This window comes from Equus przewalskii, chromosome 1 (assembly GCF_037783145.1).
Source record: "Equus przewalskii isolate Varuska chromosome 1, EquPr2, whole genome shotgun sequence".
Classification (NCBI taxonomy): domain Eukaryota; kingdom Metazoa; phylum Chordata; class Mammalia; order Perissodactyla; family Equidae; genus Equus; species Equus przewalskii.
The window spans coordinates 14,956,347-14,980,448 of NC_091831.1; the positions used below are offsets into that span (position 1 = coordinate 14,956,347).

The following is a 24,102-nucleotide window of genomic DNA, read 5'->3' on the forward strand; positions in this document are numbered from 1 at the left end:
TCTACGGGGGCCAGTGAAACAAGCAGAGAATAAGTAACTGGTACCATGATAAAGAACCACTGGCTGGGTCTCAGCATCAGAGAAACAAAAGGAAAACGGAGGGGGAGAGCCCAGACCCCAGCTAGGAAGGCAGCTGCTTTCTCCCCAGACAATCACTGCCCTGGAGGATGACTGCTGTCCCAGATCAGAAGATCTGGTTTTTCTAGAAAAGCTGCAACTCTGAATTCTTACGTGAAATCTCCTGATTCTTAAGTTTTGGCAATTAATTTTTTTAAAACATAATCCCTGTGCAGGCTGATGCTGGCCCAGCCAACCAAAACCTACCTATGAGCTGAACTCAGCCCACAGACACCCATCGTAAACCGGGGCCGAGGAAGTGGCTAGCAGAGAGCCTGGCCAGAACTCCTTCCTGGTGAATCCTGACCCCAGGAGCAAAGCCTGGGATGACGCAGCTCTGAAGTCGAAGCTCCAGAGGAAGCCACAGGTCAGCGACATCTTCCCGACCTATGAGTGGGCTGCTCAGCTCACACGTGTGACCCGGGAGCAGAGGGCACCCTGTTTTCCATGGTCAGTAAACACTCTCCGGCAGCAAACCCCAATTTCATGATTCTCGCACAAAAGCACTGGATTCGGAGGCATGAAACAAAGTGTTCATTTCAGCTCGGAACTTACTAGCTGGGCCTTCAGTGGGTCACTTCAACCTGTTAGAGCCCGAGAAACAGCGCCAGGTCCTACTGCACACACCTCACAGGGTGGCTTTAGGAGCAAATGGCAAACTGCTCAGGAAGGCCCTTGTTGAAGTGCCCTCCCAGTCTGATTCCTCCGCCCTGTCACCCCATGGAGGCCCCACCTCACTGGCTTCTCACCCTGGCCTTCCCTAAACTGCAGGCAGCTCCTACTGGGCAGGGACCCCCTCCATCTGTCTCCCCCCGGCCCAGCTCTATGGTGGCACACAGGAGGTGCCCAGAACACGCTGACCACTCAGAGGAAAGATTCTGTGTGAGGACATTCACTTCAAAGGACCCAAAGTGTTGAGGGAGGTCCCCGTCCCTTGTCCGGCAGCCTGCCCATAGGGGTAACGGACGGTGGCGTGGTCTGGAGCCCCGAGTCCTCTTGTCTTCACTTCCAAGCTGGGGACAGGGCCACTTGCTCCTTGGACCTCGGGCTCCAGGTTCCAGATTCCTGTTCTGACACTGCTTTAGCATCCTCTGCCTTCCAGGGCCTCCACCACATCACACAAACTCAGACTCAGCCTCTGGGAACTCAGGGAAACCTCAGTGCCTCACGCTGCCAGCAGCCCATCTGGTGGCCTGAGAGGGGGCCATCAAACTTTGCTTAGAGCCCACTGCCCTTCCAGATGGCCCTTTCAGAGACGACTGCCACCAAAAGGTAGGTCTCCTAACACCAAGTCCTTCCCCTGTCACTTCCACCCAGAGGCGTTCTGGAGCCAAGACAAGATGGCTCCAACCTCCTCCCTAAGCCCAGCCACCAGCCCAAGAGCAAGACACTCCCATCCACAGCTTGGCTTCCCAGGTGAAACCATGAGGGCTCTGGGTGTCCTCCAGGGACAGTGTGCCCACCACCGCCCCTCTGTACAAGTTCAAGGTGTTTCTCTACCTTCAAACATGATGCGCAGAACTGACCAGCCCAGCTGCATGCTGGGTGTGCAGCACATGATCACTAGCGTCTGAGGAAGGAAAGAAGGACCAAATGAATCCAAGGGTCTCTCCACGGTCTGGCTCTCGGCCACTCCCCTGCTCCTGGCAGCCCGCACCGGTGCCAGCATCTCTGGAGCCCCAGCTCACTGGCCCTCACTGGGCTCTTCCTCACAGACCTGCTCTGCCACCAGCTTGCCCCACCTGGCCTTCAGAGGGGTGTCTTCACCCCTAAGGCAGGACTTCCATCCTCCCCAGAGGAATTTCACCATGTCCTTTTCAGGCCTTTGTTTCTGCCCCTGGAAATCTTTTTGAATCTGTGACTAATTGGCCATCTGTATCGCTCCCAAATTTGTATCACTGCAAACGCAACAAGAAGTCTTTCCAGGCCTTTTCCCAACTCAGTGAGAACAGCATTGACCGGGCTGGCCTACAAACAGCGCCCGGGGCCACACACGCAAGCCCATCCTTCTGCGGGCTCCTGCTCTCCTCAGAGGTCTGCCTGTGCCTCCTCGCTGATCTCTGCTCACCCAAGAAAGTTCACCAACAGGGAGAGTCCACCTGCCCACTGCTAGTGCTTTTATAGGAAGCCCGGCTTCCCCGACAGGCTTGACCGGCACATGAGGGAGAGGCCTGGACCATCACGAAGCCCCCAGAGAGCTGATGCTGGACACGCAACCATAGAAGTGACTGTAGGGTGAGTCCCTTGGCTGCTTCTGAGCTCTAGAGGACCCCTTCCTGACAGCCCCAAGGGCTCGGCTGGGAACCACAATGGGGTAATGGTCCCAGTTCGCCCTATGCTAAGGGAGGCTCAGGAGGCAAAGTCCTCACATCCTGGAACCACAGAATGTTGGCAATCATCTTGTCTTTTGGTACCCAGCCAGGCTGGCACACGACATGCCCCCAGGTCACAGCTGGCTGGGAGCAGAATGGGTCCCCTGCCAAGCAGGCCCATGTTCTTTCCCCCAGCTCACATCTCACTACAGACAAATGGGCTGGAAGAACCAGAAGAATGAGTTTGGCTCCAGCCTTGCTGGGACCTGTTCCCCACAGCCTAAGCTTCCCTTTTGGGGTCTGAAGGCCTCACCATGGACTCTGAGTCTCTAAGCCTGAAGGGGCCAGGGAGAGTCCTTTGACCCAGGACTTGAGGTAAAGAGAGATACCATGAGATGATTCTCTCTCCAGCAACCCAAACCCAGGGCTACCCCCCAAGTGGCAGCATGAGGAGTCTGGGGACAGGCTCACAGCGAGCCCTCTGGAATATGGATGGGCTGCCAACTTTATCTCCCCTGAAAACGATGGGCAAAAACACCACGTTCACATGATGTGTCAACCACGCAGCTAGGCAGACTGTTTTGCTTTGACTTCAAATCTTATGGTCTTTCTCCAGAAACGATCAGGGAAGCATAAGGGCAGAACAGCTTCCCTTTCCACACTGGACTGGAGAGAGCTCACAAAGACCCTGAACGGGGAGGGGCTGTGCCCGCCTCCTGGCGCTGGGTCCTCACACCGTGTCACCCACAGGGCCCTTCTCGCCAAGGCTGAGGGGCCTGAGGGGCTCTGGGAGAGCTGGGCCACAAGCTGCAGACCACGTCAGGCGGGTTTATCCCCTCACGGTGGAGATGATACAGCATCAGGTATAGAAATGCGATTCTCTTGAAGAAACACAAGTCTCTCTCGGAGGCAGGGAAGGAATGACCTCAGTAGGGGAAAAGCTGTGGTGAGCTGGTGGGTGAGCATCTGGCCTGGGTGATAAGCCCCACGAGAGGATGTGCTGATGAAATCTAGGCAGCCTGTGGCCTGCTATCTAACCCGGATGGCCCTGGGTCTCTGAGCGACTTTAAAGACTTTATAACTAAAGCCTCAGGCTGTGTCTGGCGAGGAAGAGCACAAAGCAGCTTGAGTGCCCTGCGCACGGCCAGGAGGCGCTCAGTCAGGGTAATGAGCGTTTAAGTGGAGACATCAGAAACACCAGCAAAGCATTTCAGCCCAAGAGCGGGTGCAAAGCCAACCTGGAAGCTCCATTCGGCACCACTGGACACGGGGCACCTGAAAACACCTGGAGCCCCAAACCATCGCAGGGATCAGAAAGAAAGAACATCTGGAAAAACAGCTTCCGTGATGTTACAGCCAGTATTCGCAACCAGACAGCAAGAGCATCTCCTCCTCTTTTGCAGAACTGCTATTTGCTAACTCGGGGTTAGAGAAAGCACCCCCCTCCCGCACAGTGGTTCAGGAGCTTGAGAGTCCTGGCTTTCCTCTGCGGTCTCCACCGCCAGGAAGTTCGGAGCTAAATTTCCTAAGAATTAGGCCCCTTCTTCACGGGATGACTCTTGTTGTCTGGGGCTTGTTTCTGGTTTTGTTTTATGACATAATTCACATACCATAAAATTCACCCTCTTAGAATGTACAGTTCATTGGTTTTTTTGTATATTCCCACGGTTGTGCAACCCCCACCACTATTTAGTTCTAGAATACTTTCATCACCCCAAAAAGAACCCCACACCCATTAGCAGTCCCTCCCCACCCAGCCTCTCCTCTCCAGCCATTTGGGGCTTTTTAATGAAGGACCATTTGATGAAAGAACACAGCAATTCAATGCAGAACCCAAAAGGACTGGTGTTCAGGCCGGGTCAGCTGCAAAGAGGCAGGAAGAACAGGGACAAGTCTGAACCAGGAGGCAGGGTCTGGCAGGACACCAGCTCAGAGGGATTGTGAGGTCACCTGAGGAAGGCGGGGGCTCTGTAAATGCGGCTTAATTCAGAACTGAGAGCCGCCCTGTGAGGACCTCCATATGCACGCTGAAACAACTACGAAAGGAAAACATACCTCTAGGAAGGACAATCAATCAATCCTCGAAGAAAAAGATGCGTGTGCAGGGACTAGCCTTCCAGATATTAAACAATATTCTAAAGCAACAGTAATTAAACAGAAGGGTACTGACACAGGAACGCATGCAGATGAATGGAACCAAAGAGAGCATCCAAAAATAAACCAGAGAATACAGTCATTTTGAGCACGACGGAGGCGGGAAGAACAGACGGACTCCTAGGGCTACTGGTGACCACAGAGGAAACAATAACCCCAGATCCCTATCACACACCTTATAGCAAAATTAATTCCATGTAAATCCAAGATCTTCATGTAAAAGACAAATCAAATTTATTAGAGGAAAACATGTTTGATTAAAAAAATCTTGGCATGGGAAAGGTTTTTCCAAGCTTGACTGGAAGTGACAATGACATTAAGAGGAAGACTGCTAAATCTGACTAGTGGCATTTTAAATGTTCTGGGTTGCCAAAAAAAAAACAAAAAAATCCCATCTATAAAGTCAAAAGACATACAACAAAGTGAGGGCAATATTTGTGAAACATCTGAGAAAGAATTAATATCTTGATATACAAAGAACACTTAAAATCAGTAAGAAAAGGACAAATAACTCCACAGAAGAAATGGGCAAAGTAAACTAATAAGAAACACAGTAAAGAAATAGATATGGCTAATAAACATATGAAAAGATGCTCAATTCACTCATAAAGAATTTGTAAAACTAAGTCAAAATGACTTACACACTTCCTCTCACACTTGGGTGGGAAAGCCTGAAAGACTGATAGTACCTCTGCCAGTGCCACGCTACCAAATATTAAAATGCCCATGTCAGTTTGAGAAATGTGCCCTATGGATATTCTTCCAAACACGAACGGGAACCCACGTAAAGCATATTTCACTGCAGTATGCTTTCTAATGGCAAAAAACTGGAATTTTTCAAATTTAACCCAAATGTTCAGCAATAGGGACTGGTTGAAAATTTGTGGTATTGGGGCCGGCCCGCTGGCATAGAGGTTAAGTTCACACACTCCACTTTGGCAGCCTGGGGTTCACGGGTCCGGATCCTGAGCACAGACGTAGCACCACTCATCAAGCCACGCCGTGGCAGCATCCCACACTGAGTAGAGGAAAACTAGCACAGATGTTAGCTCAGCAACAATCTTCCTCACACACACACACACACACACACACAAATAGTAAAATTTAAAAAATAAAATTTATGGTATAATGTTGCAATAGAACATTATGCAATCATTAAAATGAACAGCAGGCTTCCCGCTAAACAGGGCAAATTGAATCTATAGACTCTTCTCCATTACCACCGCAAATTCCATTTAAATTTTAGTAAAGGAATAAAAGAAAACTAGAGACCCTCCCTTCTATGCCCAAGGGGATAAAATGAGAGAGGAGAAAAAGCAATAAGGGAGGAGCAAGCAGAGGGAGAGCAGTGATGGACACAGCAGAGGACACTGGAACCTTCCATCTGTACATGGAGTGACCGACAAGAAGCAAGACCTTTTGTGCCTCAGAACCCAGAAAGTTCAGGAACTGAAGGCTCCAGGCACTGTGAATGTAAGGCTGAGGGCTGGAGCTGCCAAACGGAAAGAGGGTTGAAAGGCCGTTTTAAGAGCAGTTGGACCCCCTGCCCTCAATCGCTCACCCAAGCAGGAGGGTTTCCTTAGAGGAACTGAACTGAAAAAGTTCAGGAACCCAGGCAGCATGAAGACCAGGGCTAACACAAGAGGCTGAAGTGGGAGAATGAATGGAAATCTTCCTACTAAATGGTAAAGGGTTTTATTTCAACAACCCCACAGACACATACACAAAACCACTCAGGGTAAATAGAAAGGCCTCTTCAAATTTAAGATATGATGACAGCAATTATAAAATTTCAATAGATAGATTAGAAGATGAAGAAATCAATGGAAATAAGAAAAGCAAAGGGCCGGCCCAGTGGCACGGTGGTTAAGTTCGCATGTTCCGCCTCTGCGGCCCTGGGTCCACTGGTTCGGATCCTGGGTGCGGACAGGGCACCGCTTGGCAAGCCATGCTGTGGTAGGCGTCCCACGTATAAAGTAGAGGAAGATGGGCACGGATGTTAGCTAAGGGCCAGTCTTCCTCAGCAAAACGAGGAGCACTGGCAGTAGCTAGCTCAGGGCTAATCTTCCTCAAAAAAAAAAAAAAAAAAAGAAAGGCAAGATAAGAAATTAAAAGGATAAAATGCAGAGGTCCAACATCCAACCAATTGGAGTATCAGTAAAAGAGAAGAGAGAAAATGGTGGAGGGGGGAGGATGAATTAAAGAAATAATACAAAAAGGTTTCCCAGAACTGGAAGAAGGGGTTTCCCAAGTGAACAGGCTGACCAAGCAAGTGCCCAGCACAGTGGAGGAAAATGGACCCCACCGCAAACCAGCATCATGGACACTTTAACCTAGAGAGGAAGAGAAGATCCCTCGAGCTCCAGCAGAGGACGGGCAACGAGACACACACTGGCCTCCTCAACAGCAACCCTGGATGCTAGAAGACAAGAGGACACTGGCCTCAAAACTGAAGGAAAATGATTTCCAACCAAGAATTATACACCCAAATAGACGAAGCTAACCCAATGTGAGGCAAGCACAGAGACATCTGCAGAGATGTGGGATCTCAGAGAACTTTACCTGCCACGCACCCTCTTCTTAGCAAGCTGCTGGAGGATGTTTCCACCATAAGGAGGGAGTAAACCAAGAGAGAGGAATACAGGAAACGGAAGAGAGGCAAAGAAGATGCCCAGGTACCGGAAGAGGAAAGGCCCGGGATGACCTGGAGAACAAGTCTAGACTGGAGCAGGAGGACAGAGTGATCTGGGACAGATGTCCACAAACAAGCAAAAACAGGAAGGTTAGGTTTGCTGATATACTTGGGCACATTTAGAGGGCCTTTCATCTCTTCCAGAGAATTTGGGGGATAGAGTCATAAATGCTCCATAGAAAACTAAGAAAAGGAAAAGACAGCAATTAGGGACTCCAGGAAAATCGAAAGTTTGTAAAAAGAATCACAGAAGCCTACGTAGCTCATCCTAGAACAATATTTACATAGTCACAGTAACATCAACACTGAATGCCAATCTACGCAACAAACGCAACACAACTGTTTCAGGAGAACCAAAGGTGAGAAAACATGTGAGTTGATTCTTTGATATTTTCAGGTGGAGATTAACAGCATGAATCCTCATCTACTAAATTAGAAAGCTGATGGACGATGTTAGAAATTGGCAAGTTAAGAAATAAGAGTGTACACATACTATTTAGAGACATAAAGGAAATCTGCAGAAGAAACAACAAAAAAGGTTGAAGGTGACTGAATCTGAGGCAGGGGTTTGGAGAGGGGGAGACACGGAGCAAAGATTCCTGATTTTTTCATGATAACTCTTATAATGCTATTTATCTTAAAAATTATATGTAACCGATAAAATTTAAATTTAATTACTTTTGAAAAGGAAATCTACCCATTCTGACGTGGAAACATGGAAAAACAGGAGGTCACACAATGATGTAAATGTGTGACCCAAAATGTGTCAACCCAAGATTCCACTTGGGTTGAGTTTTTAAGCATATCACATATGGTGATAAACATAGAACCATCTGGAAAAGGACACACAGAATTGTTAACAATGACCATCACAGAAAACTGGGCTGGGAGAGGGGAAAAGATGAACATGAGATTTTTTAAATTTTTACTTCAACCTGTGTACTTTAACTTTTTTTAAAATAATAAGCATGTATTACTTTCCAAATTAAAAATAGTTTAAAAAATTCATCCTCTTAAACACTAAGTTTGTTGTCTCTTTCACTTAAATTTTATTGCTGTCCATGTATATTTAACATAACTAGTCCAGTTCAGAAACATGGGGAGATGCTGAATGCGTTTTCCCTCTCATTTCTGCCCAGGTCTGATGCCTCTATACTAATTCTGCATCTATCATGGATGATACAAAAAGTGAAGCCGAAACACACTCCAAAGCTCATTGCTACCCTAAGAATTGACCCTATTACGTGTCAAACAGAAACAATCCATTTATCATCTTCATACCTGCAGCTTGGCAGGGCTACAATGATGGGACCCACCCTGGAGACAAAAGTTCTGAAATCAGAAGACTTGCCCCAGTCCTTACCCAGCTGCCACTTGCGGGAACACATGGTCTCCATCATCCAGATGGGCAGCGCCGGCTCCAGCATGGCAATCGCCATGTTTGCAAAGCAGATGGATCCTTTAAGCGAGAAAGAGTAACCGGTTAGCGTGCTGCTGTTTTGGGTCTCGAGTGTCCCCTCCCGTTTCCAAACACGGTTAAACTCCACGTGTCCACAGCCAGAACAATCAGCTGGGATAGCCAGAACGTCTCCTACTTATGCAAGAAAAAGATAAATAACGGGTCAAGAGGATAGCGAGGAGGGTCAGTTTATTGTTATGATGATGATGATGATGATAATTACTATTTTAAACAGAACCCCAGAGTCATAAAGTTTGAAACTAGAGGGAGCCTTAGAGGTCATTTGGTGGAGGTCATTTGATGGATTAATTTATTAATCAAGTAACTTGCTTGAGGGCACCCCAGCAGCCCAGGCCACTTCCAGGCCACACAGACTCGTGCAACGTGAGGCTCCTGCGCTTATGTTTCATCGGGCGATGAACACAGATATTTCTAATGATGCGCTGGGATCTGAAAATCCAGCGCAGTCAGTACAGATGTGCTGCTGAGGGATTTTTTTTTTTTTTAAATCAACTATACATATAGGTTATCTTTACAAATAGCCATTATCACTCTGTTAACCAGAACCCTTTGTAAATGTAGAACCAACTGGAAAAAGACACACGGAGCTGTTCCCCATTGTTCTGGGGTTCTGCAAGCTTCCTGTGCGGCACCCTGTGGAACCTCTAATTTGCTAGAATCCCGATTCAAAGAACATTGTGCAATCATGATCAAGGTGCTCACATGATGAAGAAAGATTTTTTCCTTCTTTGTGACATTTAAAGGCAGAACATAGAAATTATGCTGGAATGACCAGACTCTCCTCACCCACCTGTTCTGTTTTCTTAGATTCGGTATTTGTCTATTTGCCATCTTTTAACTAGGGCCAAACAGCCAAAGTTATTTACATCTCTCCTGCGATGCACAGCCCATACTCTGAACCCCCTCACTGTCTAATTCTCACGCACCAAGCCAACATCCCCCTGCCCTAAATCCACGCAAATGGGGACAGCCTGCTGGAACTATCCAAACTAGCCAATCCTAAGCGGTTTACCCTGCCCGGCTTTGCCTTTCCCATGGAAACCCCAATAAAGGCTCTGGCCTAGGGGGCCTTCCCCTCACCCCTCTCTGCCTCCTAACCAAACCCGGTACTCTCCCACGTGGCCCTGAGTGACGAGGCATGCCCCTTTTCTCGGGACCTGTAAGTAATAAAATCTTTTAATGGCGCTGACCTCTCCATGTCATCAGTCAGTCACCTCCATAAATTAAAATCCCACTGGAACAAATGAGATACTGCCTGGCCCCTGACTCCCCACTTGAGGCCGCCAGGACCTGTCCATCGCCTGACATTCAATGCCAGGTGGATCTCCGTATTTCCTCCATGAGTCAGGGTGAGACAGTGAAAGTCAAAGAAAGCCCGAGGCAGGAGGGGGCCTAGCTGCACAGCCTGCCCGGACGTCCACCCCAGGGTGCAGGGAGTCCCATCCCTGGGCCCCGACTCTCACCGCACATCTCCTCATCCCCCCTTGGACAGCCAGGGCTCCAGGAGCACCTTGGCTCTGGAATGCTCCCTGCATCTTGTCAGGGGCACAGAGAGGTCCCCCTACATGAAGAGGTCACCACACCAGGCTTACAACCCTTCAGCCAACAAGCATGATGGACAGGGTCTAGACCGGGGTCACATAGGTGCCGCCCTGAGCAGACCCAGCAGCAGAAGGCTGAAGCAAAACCAGCCTGGGTTCTGAATAGGCTGAACTGGAATGCCCACAGGCAGGGTGTGCCCGGTCCACCCAGGCTCCCCCAGCCCCACTTGTGTTTGTGACCCGTGCTTAGACAAACCTAAGCCTAACTGGGTCTGATGCCACACTTCAGGGCTTCCCTCTCATGGCCCGAACCCAAGGGCTGCTGCTGACCACAGTATCCAGGCCCAGGCAGCAGAAGGCTGGCCCCTTGCTAGGCCGCCCCCAGCCTGTGCCACTGGGATGGTCTTGAGGGGACAGCCCCTTAGATAAATGCATCCCTTTATCCTCCCCGGGAGCCACAGAACTCCAGGGCTTCCTCGAGCCCATCTAGGCTAAGACCCAAAGGCATGACCTTCTTTAGCCAAAGGGTATTTTCCGCCGGCTTCTCTGCTGCTGCACAGGGTGCCCTGTGCGGGAAGGGAGGCACCCTCTCTGCCCTCTGGGGCTCCGCTGTCAGTCTCTATTCATACACGCCAAGACGGATCAGACCGCCCACCTAAGATGCCTGCCCTGAGGCCACAGACTCCTTCTGGAAGTTCACGTCCAAACAACTATGGCCTTTGACACAAACACAGTGAGCAAGCTTGGGCCAAAACAAACCTTGATGGCAGGGCATCTCCATGACCCAACATCTTTGCCCCAAATGAGAAACAACAAAAGAACTTCTCTTGCTGAGTGTCAGAAATTAATGATGGAAGAAAACAATTTCTTGTGATGTATAACCTCTTTGCCTTTTATGTTTTTCTACAGCTCAACGTTTCCAGCAGCAAAATGAACACTGGTCCTCGTCATTCACCCCTTGGCTGAGAACCAGGAGGACTGAGGGGAGCCCCACCTGCAGCAATGAGGATATACGGGTCCTTCAGCAGGGTGGTTAGTGGTGTCCCCTTCTGGCTCTGCCAAACGAAAAACAGGGGTTAGAAGAGTCGACATGGCCACTGCAGCCCCCTCCTTTCCCAGCGGCTTACCTCTGGCTGTACCCGGGATGGCTGGAGCACAAAGAGCTGAATAGCTATGAGAGAAAAAAATAGTGTGGCCCCAAGCACCTGCCAACACAGATGCCAAGGTCACAACCACTGAGGTCATGGCCAAGGTGCCCACGCGGACTCACTGACCTCCATCGAAGAGCACCAGGGTAGCTAGCACCAGGAACGGAGCCGTCTTCCCCACAAATTCATAGAGCACACTCCCGAAAGGGGGTCCCACTGCGAGGAGGAGAAAGAGGGGCCAGTGCCAGGCTGGGACATTGATCCCCTCCACTAGAACCATCCATTTGTTTTGTGTGTTTTCTCTACTTTGTCCCAAAAACTATTTGGGGTGGCCACCCTGCATCCTATTCAGTAGGGCTAAGCTGCCCTGGCAACTTCCTCCGGGCGGTTCTACCTCTAAGACGTGGGCAAGAGACTATAAGGGTCATCCCAAAGGTAAAGATGAGAGGTAAATAGGGTCCAGGCCACAGAACCGCACTGCTCAAGGAGGACAGGAAAATGGCTCAGCGAGGACTTCATTCCTTATAAACCAGCAGAGACAGGACCTTCGGGCTCCCAAATGAAGGCCAGGAACAGAACAGAGAAGGGAGAGGACCCGGATCTCCTCTCAGGGAAGATATTTGCCCCTGCTCTGGGGGGTCAGCAGGGCAGGTAGGGGAGGCAGACGCGGAAGCTAGGAAGGTCCTCAGGTGGGATCGTAACTCGGAGAATGTTCGAGAGGAAGGATCTTGGCAGACCATCCTGTTCAAGCCTTCATTTCACATCTGGGCCCGGAAGTCTGGGGTTTGTTTGCCCAAGGTCACCCAGCAAGTTAACGGGTAGAGGCAGGGGAGGCCCACATCCTCCCAGGTCAGGACGCTCCCATCATTTTTCAAAGGCCCCATGAGAGTAGGGAATAACAAGGGGATAGCTGAGGACTCTGTCAGCGTGAATGTGGACTCGCCGTCCGATGCCAGACAGACCCCTCCTCCCAGTTCGCCTCCATGGTGGACCTTACCCACCTAAGACCCCCATGGCCAGGCCTCCCAGGGCAATCCCCATGGCATTGCCTCTCTCTTCGTCATCTGTGTACACACTGGCCAGCATGCCCATGCCTAAACAGGAAAAGAAATCATCGATAGCCAAGCTCTGGGAGCACCAAGAGAACAATCTATGCCTCGCCTTCCCTCTCCAGCCCAGACATGCGATCTTCCCAAACCTGTCAGATTAATGAAAATACGAGATTAAGCAGAACCCAAGGAGGAGGCGGGTACTTTCTCTGAGAAGCCACCGCCAATCACCACCACCAATATCTTGATTCCCTAAATGATCCAGCTAATTCGGTAAGGGGCCAGCCAGGCAGGGCAATGCTGGGGGCCCCTCCGACAGACCGAAGCCCCCCAGGGCACTGACTGACTCAGGTATTCCCACACCTACCAGCTACAGACGAGCAGGAGGAGCCGATGCCCTGTAGCGACCTGGCGATGAGCAGGAAGGCGTAGCTGGTGGAGAAGGCGAACACTGTGGAGAGGACAGGGCCAGGACCGCGCATCAGGGCAGGCTGGCTGATGCTATGACCAAATTGTCTCAAACGGGCATTTCTGAAGCCCCCCTTAACCCAACGGTGCATTTCCATACTAACTACGCTGTGCTTTTGGTCCAGGAAGACCTCTCTCCATCGACTCCTTTCTGCAGTTTTTGCCAATATACAACCCCCCACCCCCAGGTTGTATTCTGAATTCCCAGCTCATGGTCATTGGAGCCCACCTGGTGACCCACAGCCAGAAGGCAAACATCAGACACTTACTAATCGTTGAGATGAACATGATGCAGAATCCCGCAAACATTGGAATTGGATAGCCGATTCTGGAAAACAGAACCACAAGGAAAATCTGGCGAGGGCTTCGTATTTTGTTAAGGCTTTATATTGAGTCTCTCCTGCTGGCCCTTTGGGATCAGGGGGATGAGTGTTTGGTCAACTTTTCTAAAAACTCATACAGTTGGTGCTTCCTACGTGACCTTTTCGTGTTTGACTATCTTGGAACGTGAATACATTTATGGATTGCCATTCGGAACAGAACTTTCTCTGCAATAAATGTTAATGCAATATTGGCAAGTCACCCAGAACACGTCCAAAACACACGGCCCCAGTTTCCGTTATGTTATTATTATTTCTTTAATTATAGTCTTGGCTGGAGCTTCCCCAGAGGTCCCACGGCAATCCAGTGATTCTGCTGAAAGGTCACCGAGTGGCTCAGCTGGCAGCAGAGACAACTGCACAAGATCTAAACGGCATTAGGAAGCAAGAAGATTCCCGATGAGGACAGCACAGAAAAACAGGCTCATCTTCTGTGAAAAAATTCCACTTCCTAGTTGTTCTGTAGAAGACCGTCCATACAGGGCTCTGCCACCAGGCCGATGGAGGTGCTGGGAAGACCCTGGCCTTCCGGTATCTCACCCCTGCTAGGACACCTTGCCCTGCCACTTAACCCAGGCAAGTCTCCCCTCCACCCCACGGAGAGATCACTGCCCACCTGCCAGCACCGGAATATAAAATGGATGTGGATGTTAATTTCTACCAGGGGGCCTGGAACATAGAGGGTGCTTCAGAAATTTCACTTCCTCCCTCGAGTTCTTCCTTCTTGCCTCTCTGTTTCTGCGGATTAAGGAGACAGCTTGGTCCCCTGACACGTGGGTGGGCCATGAGGGTGAAAGGAGCTTCCTGGTCCCCCACCCTGAGAAGAGGGCCAACAACGACTGAGCCACTGCCCTCTGGGAGGTCTGCGTCAACCCAGGACAGCCCTGAGCATCTCTAGGCCTCATCTCCCTCTGGCCTAGACCCCCACAAATCCTGGAGAGGAACCAAATGAGGACCAAGGGGTCCTGAGCCCCATCACTCAGCCTGGAAGGCCTCTTCTATTTTAGGCTTGAATAAAAAATCATAATAACGCAACCTTCATTTAAAGTTCCCACTCAATTCTCTAGCACTTAATGATTTGATAAGGGCAGACGACCACCTCCCCATCTTACAGAGGAGGAAACTCAGGCACGAAAAAGTGACTTGTCAAACCTACTAGGGCTAATTTTGCTTGGGGCCATTCCGTCCAGTCGAGGGCTTTTCCTTGCAAACTTTACCATCGCACCAGGAGCCAAGGGCATATGTGGCTTTAAGCAGAACCTTTCCAAAAGTTCTCCTAGTAACACTCTTTTTTTTTTATAACTGCTTTATGTGCATCCAGAAACCAAATACCAAAATCACAAATAGCAACTCAAAATCATGACCGATTCCCAGGCAGGCCCCTCCCACAAACCCAGGCAAAGATTCCCCTGCTGTGACCTGAGATGAGTTTGTGGTTCACAAAGCGGGGCTCAAAGCCATTCAGGTGAACCAGGAAAGACACCAGGGTTCTGAGCTGCGGTTCAGATGGCCCAACAGCAGCTTCTCGTGTCTCAACTAGCCTGGCGCTGACTGCTCTGTACTCTTTATTTACATAGGCAAAAGAAACCCATACACAACAGGGAGTCCCACACAGCACTGCAGGACACCAGATAAGGAAACTTCGAGGAGGCTCTGTAAGGAGCACTCGCAGGCATTGTTCTCAGCATCTATTGCACATCTGGGGGAAGAATGGACATTACTTGCAGTTGCCCTGGAATAAACAGAGGCTTCTCACCCCTTTCAAAGTACTCCTTGGGAAACAATCTATGTGTCCCAGCTGTTGGAATATTAGTGATGCCATGCCCAGTCTGCAGCCTGGCCACTGGCCACGGTCGCCTGGCAGGACACAGGTGGGTTGGGCCTCTTGTCACCAGGAGCCTCCGGCATCCTCCGAGGCTGGAAGTGGAGAACCAGCGTGCAGGGTCACCTGTGAGTCTCCCGGCAGTTCTGTGAGGCAGCTGGCTTTATCCCTGTTTTTCAGATGGCTACACTAAGGCTCAGGGAATTTAAGTAACTTGCCCCAAATTCAGAGCAGTGGGCATAGCCTGAGTGTCTAAGGCATGCCAGGTCCTGCTGGCGTACACTTTGGTGGGGAAGCCAGTCACGGGAGCAGAGGTTCACACAGGCTGAGTGGAATGGAGGGTCCACAGTTTCATTTAAAACCAGATGGCTCAGTACCCATGGGGCTGTGTGCTTATGGAGGATTCTTCTCACCAAGCCCAGGCGCTGTGTTTTCTTCAAAAACACGGCAGCTATTTTTTTTTAATTCCTTTGGGATTTTAATAAAGCATGTGTGGAATAACCAAACGGCAATGCTGGAAGGAAACTCAAAGGCAGGGCCGGCCAAACCCTCATCCTGGGTGAGAACGCTGAGCTCCAGAGACAGAGCAGGTCTCCCACAGTCGCAGATACCCACGCGGAGCCAATCGCTTCGGGTACCACTCAGCTCACGCTGACTCCCTCTCATTACTGGACACGTGTACCTACACTTTCAACACTGGCCAAGCTGCTGGTGGGACACACTGTGGCAAGTGCTGGGGAGCATCTCTCCCGGGAGCTCAGCCCCAAGTCAAAGATGGCACGATGGGCAGCTCCTGCATCTCTGTTCTCGAACTCCTCTGGCCCCCGGAACACCCACCTCAGAAGCAAGGCTGTCCAATGCCTCAGGGTCACTGAGCGATGGGCAGATGGCCAGCGCCCTCTCTCCTTCCCCACAATGTCTCCTAAATGGACAGAAACTCAACTGACATTAGTCATAAACGTCTGAGGTGGCCTCTTGTTCCAATTCCATGCCATCTCCATTAAGTATGGCTAAGCAGAGCTAGATCTGACGTGGCAAACCTTTAACCAAATGTCCCATTATCATCCCCTAGTGAGTCATCCTGGCCCACGGTCATCCTCCGTAGAGCATCAGGGAGCAGTTAATCCAATTAGAAAAAGACTAAAAATCACATACTGCATCCCTGGGGAAAAGTGTAAAACAGTAAAAGTCATGCTCATTATAAAGACCTAGTCAATGGAGAAGTCCCACACGTTCCTAAATCATCACCGACAATCAATACTCTAGAGAAAGTGCTAATAACTAGTTTATCTTTGCCACAGAGACTAACGCAAGCTCCATTCTCAGGCCTGCTAAGGCCTTGGTTCCCTCTGCCGCGGTGACAAAAGCAAGGACACAGAGTGTGGAACCCAGCAGGGTACACACTATCACCACATAAGACAAGAGGTGACATCTCTCTTTCCAATTATCTCAACTTGCTCCCGAAAGGTGGTAGGGTAAGTAAACACGAGTAAATGGAATGGTACTTTAGATTTGCTAGGATATATGAGGAAGTTTACTGTCAAGCATTTTTGTAAATAAAACAAAATCCTTAGGTTCAGCTATTAGAGGTGTGTGGGGAGTTATGGAGCCATGGATTTCTTACTCTCCTGGGTGTTACTTCTATTCTCTGACAACACACAGCTCAAGAGGGGGCTTTGCTCCCACAAGAAATGCCCAATTCCACGGCCAGCTTCTGATTTCCGAAACGAAGACTTGTCACACCATCCCTACCATCCTAACAACGTCTAGGACAGGAGATCCCTTTCCAGAATAGCTGGTTTACCCGTCCAAGGAGAAGCTGAAAAGGTCACTGCTTCTTCCTTCAAAGCCCACTTCAGACTCACCGGCTGAAGCCAGAGGAAAAAAAAAAGAACCACAGTAGATTTCATAGAGATTTCATGCCCTGTAGCTTCCTCCTTGTCGTTCTGATGTTGGCTAAGATTTGTGAGGAAAAATAACTGGCTTTCAAATATACTAGGTAACTATGGAAATAAATTAAGCCACTGACACTGGCTTGATAAAAAGCAGAACACTGAGACGATGACAAGCTAAGGAGGGAGCCGAGGGAGCCGGCCCAGTACCCAGTTAACCCTTTCCCAAGCCACACAGTTCATCTTTCGGTTCTAAAGACGTGAATACTATTTAAGCCCCATGTTAAGCAAGTGAAGACCATGATGCCACGGTCTTAACCTGATTTATGGGAGACAGAAATGTAAAGCCGTTTGTTTTCACATCGTTTACCTGCCTAGAACACTCCTCTTATGTGTGTGTACGTCTAAAACTCACTTGCTGGGCCAAATGATAACAGGTGTTGCCAGCATAATTCTTCTATTCCCTTTTACACACAACTGCAATCGTGAAACGAATAGGTAAACTGGAATTATAAAATAAGTCACATGAGCCTCAAAGACAGAAAGCCAGTCAGCCAAGGCACCCGCAGGTTTTGGAAAGTGTGTTAATGGGTATGTGATCACTACATTTGCCAAAATCAAAGGTCCTCTGCTTCCTATCTGGTCACATATTTCTCAGTAAAAATACAGTACCTGCAGAGCAAGTGAAACAGGAAGTATGGGTCTCATATCAGCAGCTGGATGAACACATCGATGCTTCCAAAGAACTGCTTTTATTTTCAGGGTTTGGCATGAGATCTTATCTAATATTTAAAACAACAGACAGGCAACCTGCCTCTTGTGTCACCCACCCACAAAAGCCACTCACACAGCAGTATCAGGACCACAAATATGAGGGTCCAGGTCATAACACAGGGGTTCAGGTTGCGACGTGTGATGTGGGGTGTCTCATTGCACAGTGGGTCCCGCTTACGGCAAGAGTCTTTAGAAGGGAGCAGTTCCCACCAGCCTGCCTCTAGGCAGCTTCCCCAAATCTTTCCACTGTCAGAAGCACTGCACAGATGCTGGGAAGCTGGACCAGCTCACATCAGGGGCTGGAAAAAGGTATTATTTTTCTGGGGCCAGGGAGGTGAGGGAGGACCCATGGTCAAAACACCAGGCTGATTTTTTTCTAAACTCTCTGCCCACTGATTACAAATAGCAATCACTCACTGTTTGGGCCTTTACTCGTTCAGCCTGGTACGACCAAGGAGAACCCAGGAAGATGCAAGAAAGACAGATTTTGACCTGTATTATTTTTAGCAGCTAGACATACAACCTTCTAACAGGAATGGGAAGGGAGGAAGACACCTGGACAGAGAGTCTGGACACCTGGCTTTACTCCTGCCACTGGTGTGGGCAGATGCTTTCTCCTAAGTGGCAAACTCCTTTGCCTATAAAATCCTAGGACTGGCCCAAAAGCCTTTGCTAAAGTCTCCTCCAGTTCAGATGCTCCTCTTTAATCGGGAACATATTAACCAACTGTAAAATGCTGTTTTAAACACTCTTGTTTACAACACCGACAACGTGAGTCACACATCTTGTGGGTAATTGAAGATGTGATTGGCACAAATTACATCAAAAGACTATTTGCAATGGCTCACAAGGGAAGACTGTGCAACGGGAAATGGAATGAATTCATCACTTCTCTGAGCAGAGCCATGGAGCCCCCAGAAACGCTGCAACTCCCCAAATTCACATCTACCAGGCTTGGACAATAGTAGGAAAATTACAGATCATGATCATTTCGGAGAAACAAGAGAGTTCTCTCTGCTGCTTAAAATTTGTGTGCGTTTCCACATTACGAGGCAGCGCTAGAAGATAAAGAATCTTTTGAAATTCACTTGGTAGCAAGAGTGAGGGAACCAGTTAAAATTTTGCTCCAGATAAGTTCCAAAGTGGATTACTCACCACAGAATAGACTAAATTTCACAGGTCACAAAACAAATTAGGTTTTTCTCTTGGAAGACAATTTTTTTTTTTGGAGCCCCAAACGTGAGCCAAATGTCAAAGAATTTGGAGTATTTAATAGGGGAAAGGTCTCCCTTGCTTCAAGCAAGCTTTTTCCCCATGGCATAAGCAAAGCATTAAAAACAAGAATGGGATTTTTAAAAAGCTTTTCATTTGCCACTTGCATTTGGAACCCCGGGACACCCACAGCACTTCAGCTGAGTTTCTAACTATTACACCGTACAGCTAGCAACGTTCACGCCCAACTGACTGGCAAAGGCATCATTACAATAATGCCCTCAATTTTCCCATACAGTATTTGAGCTGTTTGCTTTCTCAGAACACAAAACCCTGAGCCGTTTTCTGTAATTATACCAGATGTGTTTTCAGAAGTGCTCTTGGTCTCGAAAAAAGAAAGAAACAGCCCTGCCTCTACTGAGGTCTGTCTGGTTTTCCTTCTGGAGAGAGGAACTGCCAAATGTCCCCTTGACAAGGGCGCTTCTTGGTGGGCTCACGATCAGCCCATCCTCGCTGGGTTAATTTGCTTAGCATACTTTATGTGGCAGCTTCATAATATTGCTTGACACAGACTGGAGGGCTGGACGTGGCTTGGGATGGTTAAAATTGATTCAACGGCATTACTTGGTCCAGAAAATCAAATTGCAAAAGTTTATAATGTGCTTCCTTCTGACTTGCCATGGGTACATTACCAGCAACCTCCGTGTGTTCAAGGGCAGCTCGTGCTGGCGGAAGGCCAGATCTACTGTACCCTTTCTGAGCCTCTACTACCCCAGGCCTCATCCTTCATTGACCCCCCCTACCCCCAGAGCTGGCCCCGCTCTCAGAAGGGCTCCATGCTTGGTTTAATGCTCTACTGCTGCTGTCTTAAAACACTTAATAATATCTGAAAAGAGGGCCTGCAACGTACGTAGCCAGTGCTCCTCCTCCTTCCCCAGGCCAAAGCCCAGGTGAGTGTAAAGATGTCCCTGCTCTCAGCTATACGGGATGCTTGGCTCCCTGACTCTTCACCTCGGCTTTGGAACCTCCAATGGCTCCCAAGTACCCCTGCAACAAAAGCCCACTCCCTTCTCGGCCTAGCACCTGGGCCTCTTAATAGCCTGCCCTGCCCAGTCCCCGCTGCCCTGCCCTCCTTGTTTCACCCTGGCCCCTCCTACTTCCTCTCTTCCAGCTCTAGTCTATGTCTTTGTTCACGCTTCCAGGCCTGGTTCACAAGTGGGACTCTGCGCACGGCCCTCTGCCATTTGTTTGCATTTCTGCCTTTGGGGCCACACCATTTACACGGCAGCCCACCCCCACCACTCGCACTGTGCCAAGACCCTCTCTTTGCAACTGACACCTTCAGGGGCTGCCTGTTCCCCTCCACTGCAAGCCCCTGTCCTGTGCTTTGAGCTCCCAGGGACCAGCTGGCTCACCTCAGCTGCAGAAGAAAGGTACTTGCTGGATGGCCACCAACAACGGCAATGTGAACAGTCACTCAAAACAACGTGAGTCCAAAAAAAAAAATCCAGAACATCCAGATTAATGTAAAGGTAGGGTGGGCATTATGTGGGGCATTATTAGCTAGTTTGAATTATCCAGAAAACAGCTTCGGTTCTCCGTCCTTTGTGCACATGGACAGAGCTCAGTGACTGGTGAGGGAAGAGCTGTTACACCATTACCTGTTAGCAGGACCTCAGGTTGGCTAAGAGTTTTGTCTCTGCAGCAGGACAACCCATCTTTTCCCACGTCCCCCACCCCAACACCTACCCGAGCCTCTGCCACGCCAGCTCTAAAGAAACCATCCTGGCTTTCTATAGGGAACAGCATGACCAGGGGTGGAAGAGATGAGAAGAGAAAGCAGTGTGGCACACAGAAGGCGATGAGGATGGCCGTGGTGGCTACACAGTTCTTGCTGCCCAAGGGCAATGGTGACAAACAGACCTATGCAATCTGGTGTTTGGACAGAATCAAAGTTCTCCCACTCGGGGAGGGCCTCTTTATTCTGTTTTCTTTAATATTTTCTTACTTTTTAAGCAACAGAGGTGGCACTGAAAAGGTGGAACAAATGGGAAATCACAATGAACCAAGGACAGAAACACAAGAGCAGGCGATTGATTTTCCCCTGGCAAACCCACCACTGGTTCTCCAGACCCTGCTCAGTGAATGAGGAACAGAAGCTCAGAGGGAAATGAGCTCGGGACGAGATAAATATAAAACTCTTTGGCCAGGATAATACAACCTACCTGTTGGTCAACAGCCCCACGAATGGGTTGGTGAGGAGCTGGACAGTGGCTTTAGAGGCAAACAACAGGCCAACTTGCACATTTTCATTCAGGAGGTCTTTGTCTTCACTGGGACAGTCGGGAGGTGCAGTGGACGTGTTAGTCACCATCTGCTGTGTGGTGGTCTTGAGCAGCAGCCCGCCCTGAAGGTCTCTGGTGGTGTTCCCAGTGACCACGGTGGAGTTGTCATAATAGGAGAAGATGCTCTGGAAGCTACCTGAGGTGGAGGCCGTGAGCACGGGCTTGGCAGTCTGGATCTCTGTAGTGTTCTTCTCATGCTCGATGCTGTACAGGTAACTTGGGATGATGGGGACTGCGGACGAGCAGAACAGGAAGGCTGTGATTGCACCGAAATCCTCCTCGGGACAAATGCCAGCAAAACTACGGTCAGGGCAAAGGCCAAACGAGGCCCAGGGAGATGATGTATCTACCTCAGGAACAGGCCCCCCGTGCCAGGGGCCCGCACTGACACGGGAACAACTTCACACGGCTTAGCTCCCTATCAAGAACAAAGCCCCCACGGCTCTGACAGCTCATCCGCCCTCAGGGTCAGCGACTGTGCAGAACCGACCAGCCCCACAGATTCGAGTCCTTTGTGGAGTTTCTCAGTACAGGGGTCCTTCACGGTACTATTTTAGGAAAGCAAAATGCGGTCTGAAGTCTAGCCAGTGCTGCCCTGGGGTCAATCCGGGCTTCTCAGATTCTCAGGAAGACCTTTAAATGAATGAAGCAAGGAAACAGAAACCTAAATTTCATTATGTGTCTCAGAAAAAAATAAACCTGCAGGAAGTAATAATCGGGAAATTCTGCAAAAGACCCACTTTATCTTTCTATTACTTGAGTGGGAATCTGCAATTTTTCACACAACCTGGAAGACAGAAGAATTTCTGAGACTTTCATAAAGGCAAAGAAAAACTGTTTCATGTAATAAAAGCTTTGAGCGTGTGTATAAAAACAGCATTCACCACAAAGGCGAACTGAGGCCCGCGTTACTGAGCTGGGATGGGCCCACCATTTTGATAATCCTTGAGGTGAAAACCTGACTATTTGATGCTCTGAAACCGTCATGAGGGAACCTGCAAATGCAAAGAAGGGAAATAACCCACCCCTGAGAGTCCAAATAAAACATCTTGTTTTATTCACTAAAAATTTGTATATTTTGAAGGGAAAACTTGGAGAATACTTTGCTGTTAACGGAGCTAATTAAGAGATCCGGATTTCAAGTATTTAGTTTTTCACAAAACTCTATTATAGGAAAAAGGCTAAAACCAAAACTGTTCAAACTGCTTTTGAAACGATCCTGAAATGTTTCCATCTCTAGTCATTCACTGTTACAATATATGTAAACGTCAGTTCTCTGTTTTGTTGGGAAGGATGCTGACTTGTTCCTTTAGATGTTACCAATTAACCCACCTTTTCGGGGGGCATAATAATAATTATAACATTATTTTGAACCCTGGGAGTTGCTAGTCCTTAATAGAAATCTTTTTCATCGCAGTGAAAGTGGGCAGGGGGGAGCAGGAAATTATCAGTAGGAAACACAAGTTCTGGGTCTTATCGGATGTCACATTTTTTGACCTGACCACCAGGAAAACGAAGCCACAAACGCGGTTCCTACTCGCCCAGGCGCTGCAGTCTCGGGGGATGTATTTTTGCAAAGCCTGTTCTCCCGCTTTCCCGGACCGCGCTCGGGTAAGTGGGGCGCCCCGGGCAGCGGCGCCCGGGGAGGGCGGACCCCGGTCGGTACGTACTCACGACGGTGAGCAGCATGTTGTCCAGCAGCAGCGCGAGGAACACGATGAAGAGGATGAGCTTCTGCGAGTGGCGCCTCTCCTGCAGCCAGCGGAGCACCGCCAACTCGCTCAGGGCCATGGCTCCGGGGCGCGGCTGCGGGCGCGGGGCGCGGTCAGGGGCCGGGCGGGCCGGGGGATCCCCGCACCCCGATGCTCAGACTTCCCGGGTCGAAGGGGCTGTCCGGGAGCCGCGCGCACGGGCGGCGCGGGACGGTCCCGGGCGTCGCCCCTCGGCTCACCAGCCGGGCGTGCGTCCCCACGAGCACCCGCGCTCCCTGTTCCTAACGCCCCGTGGGCCGTCGGGGCCCGAGCCCGGGCCCGCGCGGTGCGGTCCCGCTCCCCGCCGCCCCCGAGGGTCCCCTTCTCCCAGTGCGCGCTCGGAAAGCCCCGCGCACTGTGAGCCTCGCGCCCCGCGCCCTGTTTTCCCGGGCCACCCCGCAGCCCCGGGCAGCGCCTCGTCGGGTGCCCCTGCCCTCCGCCGGCCTCGCGGGCAGGAAGCGGGGTCGGCGCTACCTCGGGGTCGCCTGCGGCTGCCGGCCTGGCCACTGTGGGCTCCGTCCGTCCGTCCGGCGGTTCCGGGTCGCAGTCTCCGCCCCGGCGCCGCCGCTCGGTTTACCGGGTCCGGCTCTGACGTCACGGGCGGCGCGGGGAGGGGAGGAGAAGGGGGCTGGGGCGCCCCGGCCTCCGCCCACCCCGCCCGGCGCAGCGCCTCGGCCCCCTGCCCGGGCCCGCTCTCCTGTCGGCTCTGCGCCTGGACCCCGAGGCGCCCCCGTCCTAAGCCGCCCCGAGAGCAGCCCCTCGCCCGACCCTGCACGTCGCCGCGCGCCCTGGGGACCCGGCCCAAGGGGAGCGACTGGGGCGCAGAGGGAAGAAGTCAGGGAGCCCAGGACGATGGGTCAAGGGCCCCAGGTGAAGGGTCAGGGGCCAGGGTCAGAAGTCAGGCCTTAGTGCTCTCATCTGGCCCCAAATAGGGGTTGGAGCTGCTCTTTGAGCCTCACTGTCCC

At 50.4% G+C, this 24,102-nt stretch overlaps 1 protein-coding gene across 1 annotated transcript in view; it reads right to left on the bottom strand.

Moving 5' to 3' along the window:
* SLC18A2 (solute carrier family 18 member A2) overlaps nt 1-23,742 on the bottom strand; it is a 37,306-nt gene extending 13,564 nt beyond the window's left edge. The window contains exons 1-10 of the mRNA XM_008525453.2: nt 23,612-23,742; nt 23,057-23,192; nt 21,267-21,618; nt 13,231-13,289; nt 12,861-12,944; nt 12,446-12,538; nt 11,571-11,660; nt 11,424-11,467; nt 11,291-11,351; nt 8,639-8,734 (exon numbers count right to left, since the gene is read on the bottom strand). Coding sequence (XP_008523675.1) covers nt 8,639-8,734; nt 11,291-11,351; nt 11,424-11,467; nt 11,571-11,660; nt 12,446-12,538; nt 12,861-12,944; nt 13,231-13,289; nt 21,267-21,618; nt 23,057-23,177 — 1,000 coding nt within the window. The 5' untranslated portion in view covers nt 23,178-23,192; nt 23,612-23,742. The remainder of the gene's footprint in view (nt 1-8,638; nt 8,735-11,290; nt 11,352-11,423; nt 11,468-11,570; nt 11,661-12,445; nt 12,539-12,860; nt 12,945-13,230; nt 13,290-21,266; nt 21,619-23,056; nt 23,193-23,611) is intronic.
* Nucleotides 23,743-24,102: the final 360 nt, after the last annotated feature.